This window comes from Centruroides sculpturatus, unplaced genomic scaffold (genome assembly GCF_000671375.1).
Source record: "Centruroides sculpturatus isolate CEXI.00-Female unplaced genomic scaffold, Cexi_2.0 scaffold685, whole genome shotgun sequence".
Lineage (NCBI taxonomy): Eukaryota > Metazoa > Arthropoda > Arachnida > Scorpiones > Buthidae > Centruroides > Centruroides sculpturatus.
The window spans coordinates 159810-169714 of NW_019385243.1; the positions used below are offsets into that span (position 1 = coordinate 159810).

Sequence of the window (9905 nt, forward strand, 5' to 3'; positions counted from 1 at the left end):
CTATATATGCATTTGTGAACTGTTATTTACGATATTTGTAATCATTTTTGTTTAATCACTTTATTTCGACTTTTTTTGCTAATTATGTTTTCGCTCGAACTTCGTTAAAATCTTAACTGTACCCCGAACAACGACCGAAGTTGTAGGAAGAAATTCGCCTATTTTACCGATCTAGGTATCGCCCTTTTTCAAATTTTAATATCGACTCGAAATAATTTAAAAAGACAAATTACAATAAAACGGTTTATTATCTAACTATCAGAAATTTCCCAACATGCCAAGGAAGAGAGGAAGGAGCAATTAAATAATTAAAATTATAAAGGATTTAAAAATATATATATAAATGGGGAATATCGCGCTTTTGACAATCGCTGCAAGTGTGTGGGCTAAATTTGGAGAATCCGTGCTTCTCGCATGGACAACTGTATGTGGCCAGCTCACGCGTCGGAAAACCTTCCGAATTATTCGTGTACGCACCAGACGAAAAAACAAAAAATATCGTGTATCCACGAGCACTCCAATAAATAAATAGAATTGAAACGACACTTTGAAATGTTTTCCCGATGAAAACGAATAATAATAATATATTTCAATAAAAATGATAAAATGAAAATTTAATTTTATTATAACGAGTTTGCTTGAATTTCATCTCTTCTGAGATCGCAGCAATGCGCGACGGGTAAGCTAGTATAAAATAAAATAAGATACGTAGGGTTCTTATATTATAATGTTAATGTTATGATTAATAAATGTTTTATCGTGTAACTTTCATTATATTCTATAATTTGTAGAAAGTAATGGAGATATTTTATCGATCTGCTGGCATATAATAGGTTTAATGTCGATTGTGTTTACATATGTTAAAAAAGCTCAATATGTTTTAATTTTTGTAAAATATTGAGAACTAAATTAATTTCTGTAACATTTTTCTTCTGTTAGGATTATTTTTTCTTCCGTCTTTGACTCTTCTCTTTTATGGGTACCATAATTGTCTTTGTAAGTTTCGTGGGTTAGACAGGGTCACATTAGTATGTGGAGCAACGTATCCAGAGAAGACCGATAGTGAAAAATTTGGTACCCTTTGCTTAACGGGACACCAGTGAAGAGATGAAATCCTATTTACAATAATTTAGATTTAAATTGTATATAAAGTTAATCAGAATGCAACCCTACCTTTTTAAGTATGTATTAAAGTTATAAAAGTTTTGTTTATTTACTATAAAAGCGATTTATGAATTTAAACAATGATTGTTAATACACGTTTTTTATATCAAAAATGATTAGCATATTTTCGTGTTGGCATAATTCAAGAAGTTAAATTTCAACTTCTAGTTGTATAATATACATATACATATTTATTATTTGTCATTTGGTAATAAGGTCGAAATTAAGATAATATTAAAACTTACATTAACATTTATTTTAAATTTCATTTTTTCAACCCTTTGCATAGTATGGCGCTTCAGTTGCATCATTCAACATAATGTGGTTATGTAAAATACATTACATTTTACGAGTAATGTACTGTACCCGAAACTTAGATACTGTAATGTTTTTCTCAAAGTTTGTTGTAATTGTTTCTTTTGGTCAGTTTGTTGTTATTCGATTTAAACTAGATATTAGAATATGGCAATTGTCAAATGACTAAGAAATTGCGATTCGCTTTTTTTTAGAGACTCGGATCTTACATAATGAGTTAGGAAACATTCTAAGCAAGATTGTTAATCGGAATGATTATATGCGTTATACTTGTACTAATGTTTTAATATCTTTACTCAATGTAAAACAAAGTCGAGGTGTACAAAAATTGATTTACATGTAGAAAACAAAATGTCGGACGTGTTCTTCCGCAGTAGTGGGTATTCGATAGAATTAGCCGTAATTTGAAAGAGTGGTTTTTAGTCACCGTGCAAGACCGTTGAGCTAAAACATATACGAAATAACGTGAAAGAATAATATTTTGCGTGTAAACCACAGTTATAAACGTTGTATACCCTGAAACTTGATGTCAGACTCAAAACATACAAATTGTAGTAAGCTTATTTTTTTTTATAATTGTTCAGTATTTTATTGTAATTTGAAGCATAGAATTACGAAATAGAATATCAATTTCACTAAAAACAGTAGTAAAAATGACTGGTATTCCGTTAAGCAAAGAGTACCATAAATTTCCTGGGAAGTTGCTCATCCTGTTTCATAGTTTCAGCGTGCTAGATTAACGCATTAACTGCTTCGTATTGATATTGGTGTAATTATTAATTAAATAGCTTTTGATAAGGCAGTTTTGCATAAACTTTTAAAATATTTTAGGAAAAGTAAAAAAGGAAACTTTCATTAATCATTCCTTTTATTATTGATTTGATTGGAAGTGGCCTCGCCTCCACCATATACGTCATTTTCGGAAGTAACGTGACTTCGGTACAAACCGGAAGTTCCTGTAAAGTTAATCCGATTTCCTGCCTTAAGCTTACCATATTAAGTTTCGAATTTCATCTAACTCCTTTCTCCAGATTAAGGAAGAACAGACAGTCAGAGGGAGGACAGTGCAAATTTATAGATCTACAGTTTTTCAAATTACAGTTCAATAATTTTACTATAAACGCGATATTTACGAGAACATACATCCCATGTNCTTTTGTAGAGTCATGTCTGAGTTGACATGACTCATCTTTGCTCTTAGTCATTGTTTGTTTATTGATTACTTTGACTGAGTTCTTTATGTAAATATTGCCGAAAACAAGGGGAGGGCAATGTTCTCCATTTCTATATATATCTTTTATAATTTTTGATAATTTGGTTGCTCCTTTTTCTTTTCTTTGGCATGTTGTGAGATTTCTGATAGTTGGATAATAAACCGTTTTATTCTAATTAATTTAAGTTGATATTAAAATTTGGAAAAGAGGGGGTTCCTAGATTGGTAAAATAGGCGAATTTCCTCTTACAACTTCGGTTGTTATCCAAGATACAATTAAGGTTCACGCGAATACATAATTAAAAAGATATAAAGTAAATGAACAACAATTATTACAAATAAGTTTACATATATATATATGTAAACCTATTTGTAATAATTTTTGTTCATTTACTTTATATCTTTTTAATTATGTATTCGCGTGAACCTTAATTGTATCTTGGATAACAACCGAAGTTGTAAGAGGAAATTCGCCTATTTTACCAATCTAGGAACCCCCTCTTTTCCAAATTTTAATATCAACTTAAATTAATTAGAATAAAACGGTTTATTATCCAACTATCAGAAATCTCACAACATGCCAAAGAAAAGAAAAAGGAGCAACCAAATTATCAAAAATTATAAAAGATATATATAGAAATGGAGAACATTGCCCTCCCCTTGTTTTCGGCAATATTTACATAAAGAACTCAGTCAAAGTAATCAATAAACAAACAATGACTAAGAGCAAAGATGAGTCATGTCAACTCAGACATGACTCTACAAAAGCTCGATGTCATCACCACATAAAAAAACACTGCCTCAGCTACAATGATGACACTGCCAATGAATCATCACCCGATGATGAACTTTCTCATGTTGTAAGGGTTTAAAAGGAGAGCTCCAACCAGAGAAAGGCAGTTGAGTTGCAGACGCTGTCACAGAAAGAGTTGTTGCAGAACGAGTTGGAGTCGCAGTCACAATCAGACAGACAGAAATTCAAAGAGTGAAACCAGATGAGCACCAGAGCAAGAGTGGTTCAAGAAAGGACGACTCAAAAACGAGCAAGCACAAGACGAAGTGCAGCAAACAGCAGGAACTTCCGCAGTCTTGGCCGTCAAGTCCACGTCACAACAGAAGACATCATGTTTACGGGTATGTTGTGAGTCGCGTAAGTTCGAATACCCCCTCGTTAGGCACCCCCTCGTTATATATATAAAAATAGGCAAATTTCCAAAAACGGCTATTATAATTCTGTTCTAAACTTTCGTTTATGTTAATAAATGTCCTTAAATGGGTTATATCTGACACTGCATTCTTCCTCCTGAGAGGCTCATTCCTGGACTTCAGAGTGACACTTTCCCTCGCGCCTTAATCATCCATTTCATCTCAAACGGCGGTGTGTCCGATAAAACACACCTGGTGGCAGGACTCTACCTAAAAAAGTACGTAATAAATCTTTACGGGCCCCGAACCCCACAATTCTCCTATCGTACCTAGCAGTATGGTGGCATTCGAATAGGAAAATTACATAATACAAGGTTACCGGCTTGCACAAAATATGTTTTAAGCGGTTTTCGATGGTGCCGAGTTTAAATATTTGGTCGGTTTTTCGCAAAAATTTGATTTGGTTAGCAGATTACCGTTTGGTATGAATGGCACAATTTCATAGTTAACATTAGGAAAACATATGATATGATTAATATATTTAAAAATTTTTAAGATATTTTCAATTGATGTCTACTTAACCAATTACGTACCATTCGAGTATTGCGATAAATATGACGATGATAGGCTGAAATTACCAAAGTCTTTACATGGTTTTCGTTTTAATAATTCTTATATTATTGTATTTGATTTATGTAACAAGAAAGATTATCTTACGTAAGGGAGATTATCTTACGTACCCCGAATAACTCCAATCTAACACATTTTAAAATTCTTTATTCCTCTACTGTACACAATTTCAAGAATTTTTAAAATGTGTTAAATTGGACACTTGGTGTGATAAACTCTTACGTATAAGATAAATTTTGTTATATTATAGTATTTGATTTTTATATACAAAGAGATAGAAGTACGAAATAATCTAGTAAACTTAATTTTTGCAGTTGTTTTTTACGCCGGATTCATCTGATAGTTATATATAGTTTAATACTTCATATTGTTTTGATCATTGTAGTTTAGTACAGTATTATGCTAATGTGCAAAAATTGAAACAGATATAGAAAGTTATGAATGACAGGCTTTATATAAATAATTTTAACTTTGTTTTGGAATTTTTATTTAGATGACTCAATAGATTTAAATTAGATGATTTTTTTTTAATTTTCATTTGCTTTTTATAAATATAAATGTTTGTTTATATTATTTACTAAAATTTACTATTCCTTTCTCGTAAATTTAGGTCAGATTTCAAGTTTGAGTTACCCTGGACGTATACAGATTAAGAGAGAGGAAACTAGTAAGCAAACACCTAACATAATTAAATGCTCAAGTAGAACTTTACTTAATCCAAAAGAAATAAGAGAAAAATCTGAACAAAAACGAGATGTCGATGTAATTACACATACTACTGAAACTAGTGCTATAAACTCAGATGCTGTAGAATCTAAAATGCAAACTTTTAGTCTTCCTAAAATCTCTCAAGGAAAACTTACCACATTCGAAGAAACTAACACTAGTGAAATGACTGAGGCTATGTCCGAATCACAGAAAGCAAGAACAAGTAAAATTGAAGCGCAAGAAATTGTTCACCCTTGCTATATATTAAATTTCGAACACAAATTTCTAACTAACGGTCTTGCTGTAGCTTATGATAAAGCAACATCAACAACAAGAATCTTAGGATTCGGTCGTGGACAACACAATTCTACTACTAACTAAACTGAATCTGAGTTTGAATCCGTTTTTACTGTTAAACCTTTAACACGTGGTTATAAGTTTGAAATAGTTGCCATCTCTAAACAAGAATGTAAAACTAAATCTATTTGTTCTTCGTCTAAAAATTCAACAGTTGCTACTATTACTAGTCCGAGTAAAGCTGACTGTAAAAAAGAAAAGTTCCGCCTCTTCCAGTCACATCCAGCTCAAAAATCAAAAGTTGATAAGTCTTCCAGTTGTACTTGGAGCATTGTCAGGTCACAGACACGAAGCATCTAGCAGGTCGAAATTGGATGATGAAAAAGAAACATCTACAACTCCATCATAATCTATACAAAAATAAGAACATCACCTTCAAGTCTATTCCAGTCTGTACAGAAAATAGAAACGTTTCACAGCACTCCAAGAACATCTGAAATCACAATAAAACTCTTTCACTTTTCCTAGCTCAAAAAAAGAAAGTTCAACGTGCAGTCGAAAATTTGGCGAATTTCTCTAAGCTGCCGTAATGGCAGTTCCTGATATAAATATACAAAACTTGGGTATTTACAGAACTTCGTCCTAAAATAAGCAAAGAAGTTGCATCAGAATCATGAGAAACTAAAACTGAAAATGAAGCTAGACCTATAAGAATGAAGACCTGGAAAAAGTGAATAAATGGAAGAGATTTTGCCTACAAGTAGCGTAGAAAAAGTTTATACTTGAGAATTAACATATTCCAAATCTTGTGAATTTGCCATATTCATTTTAAAGGTAATGATTTTTTTTTCATAAATACAAATCAATTTCGATTATTTAAAAGAATTTTTTAGATTAAATATTTTAATTTACATATGGATATTTCGTGTTTTTAAAATAATTTTATTAGCATATACTTATACAAAACAATTGAAACAGTGATGAATTTGAACAACTCTTAATGTCTGCTTGATATAAAACTTCGTATAAGAAAAATTTCATTTTTTTTAGTTAACAGGGTCTGAGCTTCAAATATTTGACTTTAATTTTGCACAATACTTTATGAAAGCTTTTTACACATTTTTTTTCTTCGGAGATAAATCTGGCCAATAAAATTGCCTAATGTATTAGTTCTCAACCGGAATGCTATGGCACACTAAATTACCAGAGTTACACACACTCCTCAAGTGTGTGTAACTCTATTGAGCAGTGCTGAGCAGGATCATAACACTTGCTGTGTGTAAGCCTACTACTAAAAGTACGAATAGCGCTATTTTAACTCTCAATATATACATTGATTAATTAAAAAAAGTAGGGGTCCATAAGAAAAAAAGATATACTAAGTGAGGCGTAACTATTAGAAAACCATTGAAAACCTCCGGCGTAGTGCATATAACCACTGAAAACATAGTTGAGAATGGATTTGCATGTAAAATATTTCGGGTTTTCGTTATCTGTCTAATAATTAAATAAAAACTAGTTTACCGTAGAAGGTATTTTTCTTTGAAAGATCTCCCATGTGTTTTGTTATGCCATTAATCGATGATTTATTGATAGGACAATGCAACACATGGGCGATCAATACTCTATATAGAGAGTATTTATGAGGTTCTATTTATTATTATAGTGTTAATGAAGTATCTTACAGGGCATATATATAAATGCGTAGTATTATACCGGATCAAAGCCAAGACAACTACAAAAAATAAATGTTTTGTTTACGTGTAGTTCATCTAAATAGTCCTAATATTTCGAGACTTTTGTGTAATGTAAATGATATGAGGCCTGTGCGAAAAAGACTTTGCTTAAGAAGTACTGTACCTCCATCCATTTTCCAAAAATGTCTTAATTCGTAACCAAATTCTGAGTATTTACCAATTCTTTTGATATGTATATTTTGAGTGTTTACTTGCAACATACAAATTACGCAGCTAGGTCTTTAATGTATGTGACTATTTTTTGACAATGAACGTGATATATGTTCTGTTGTGGTAAAGTTTTTTTCTATTATTATGGCACGGTCATTGTATATTTTGTGTTTCCTACGACTGTGTGAAAAGAGTATTTATAGTGTAATTCCTCGGTGTGTAGAAGTTTGTGTGCAAGTTTATGTATATTCTCTATTTGGTTCTGTGAACGTAAATAGTCAGTTTATTAAATTCTCTGAACCTGAAATGATGTATAGTTAATGTGGTGGTATTTCTTACAAGTGCCATCTGTGAGTGTTGTCTTTTATGATATGCATTCTTTCGTTTCTTCAATTTTATTACCTGGTCTTGTACAGCAATCATGAATCCTATCTTCTCTTCAAAAACGCATCCATAAATCATGCATAAGTTTGACAGCTATTATTAATATTATTAAAGTATATAATTTTGTCTAATTCTAAATAAAAACCCTTTTTTAATGAAAATAATTTTAATTAATTTTTGTTTTTATTTCAGAATTTTAAAGAAAACTGATTGGGATGAAATTAAATATGAACTTAACGAACTGAAGAAGTTGAATGCTTTTACTCTTGTTACTTATATCTTAATGTCTTTTAACGGTCTTAATGTGAATGTTTTAATATTGTTTGATAATTACAAAAAGTTTTTACATTTGTCAATTATTATAATCTAAGCAGTTGTATTTCTTTGCTTTTGTAAAAGTGATTTTACGTGTTTCATAAAACACCTCTACATTGAATTAAAATACGAAGAAAGGAAAGAACAAATCTTTGAATTATTTTCGTGTACTTTAAATTATCTAATGAAAATATATTATACTTTTATAAATTCTATATTACATACAGTAGAGCGTGGTTTATCCGAAAGCATTCCAGTCCGCAAATTTAAATTTTCGCTAGTGCTGTAGCGCTGCAATCTTTGGCTATATCTTAGGCTACTCCAATATTTTTTTTGTTGGTGTGTGTGTTTTAGCTGGTAGCACTGGCACTTTTGTGTAGTGTTTTCCTGAGGACTGTCATGCTGAATCGAACGTTTTTGATACTAGATTAACTTCTAAAGTATATATTTTTTTGTTTTTATATTTTTATTTTGCTTGTAAAAAAATAAAGAAATAATCGTTGCTATTGTATCGTTAAAAATTATTATTTCTAAAAGTTTACGTTAGGCTTAACATCGACGAAAATTCAACACGAAGCGACACGCAACGGAAAAAAATTTTAACACGGGGTAAATTAATACATTTTTTCGTACATAATCGGTTATCCGAAATAAGTTATCCGAACGACCTCCTCTCCAATTGATTCGGATAAACGACGCTCTACTATATATGTATTTAAATTTTTTCTGTTCAACCTCATTCCACATCAAAAAATAGAATAAAAACATAAAATATAGTAATTTTTTAAAGCTTTACTAAATATTTTTCTTAAATGTTTAAAGACTGAAGATAGAAATAAAAACGCAACGTTTTATTGGAAGCATAGGTGTTCCCGGTATCCTAATTAAAGCATTCGTTTTAGCTGCCAATGTCATTCGTTCATTAAATATTAGATCATTATAAAAATAAAATGTTTATTAATATATATAATGTTGGGTAAAATACACATATATTCTAGTTTAAAACGTTATAAATTTGTGATTGTCACACAGTAGAAGAGACTGAATGAGAGAACAAATTATATCAAAATTTACGATATAGCATTTTGATGGCTATCACAAACAGCTTCTGTAACTAAAATACCGAGATACAATATGAAGACGTCTGTTAAGTTACTCATTGTGCTATAGTTGATGTGATTTGTTGCCTACTTTCATAAAGTAAAATGCTAAATTTCTAAATGTATTTAAGGTTAGTGACAAAATACTTTTTTACTAATTCCAGTTCGTGACACTTGAAATACTCGCAGACTTCTTTCAATCTTAGGTTTACCCGTGATCCAAATACTTTTTTACTGTTTCATCACTCGACTGGAGTGAACCATAATTTAAAAATAGTGTTAAGATTTGAATAATTTATCGCTTCTTAAATAATCAAAAGTTTTATGTTCAGTAATTTGAGCAATTTGAATTGATTGTATTTTTATTTCCGTGCTGCTACTCTGTTAACGGGGTACGAGTTGTAACTTTAATCCGATGCGTAATATCATCCCAAGTGCAAGGAGCTCGCTGTTGCTCGCAGTAAAGCTCACGACTACATGCAGAGCATGGAGAACAGGCAATATATTGATACATGTTAAAAACATCTTTCGGAGGCCAATACATTTCGTATCCCGCCAAGGGTCGCATGTACAGGAATGCTTCCTTTGACTTTTTTGCTCTTATAGGGGTTAATAATTCTGAGGGATGCGAAACCATTCATTCAGAGCTTGGATCTTACCCGTTGCTGTACATATCGACTGGTGTCCCGTTAACAGAAAAGTACCTATTCCGTATTGATATTGAAG

The 9905-nt window shown here is 31.3% G+C and overlaps 2 protein-coding genes across 2 annotated transcripts in view; both read left to right on the forward strand.

The window, feature by feature from the left end:
• Nucleotides 1-9905, forward strand: part of LOC111636643 (flocculation protein FLO11-like) — a 93831-nt gene that overhangs the window by 13106 nt on the left and 70820 nt on the right. The window lies entirely within an intron of this gene.
• On the forward strand, nucleotides 1975-8228 carry LOC111636645. Its single transcript, XM_023381928.1, has 3 exons — nucleotides 1975-2033; nucleotides 5079-6307; nucleotides 7957-8228. The coding sequence occupies exons 1-2, from the start codon at nucleotides 2006-2008 to the stop codon at nucleotides 5555-5557; spliced, it is 507 nt and encodes a 168-aa protein (XP_023237696.1). The 5' UTR covers nucleotides 1975-2005; the 3' UTR covers nucleotides 5558-6307; nucleotides 7957-8228.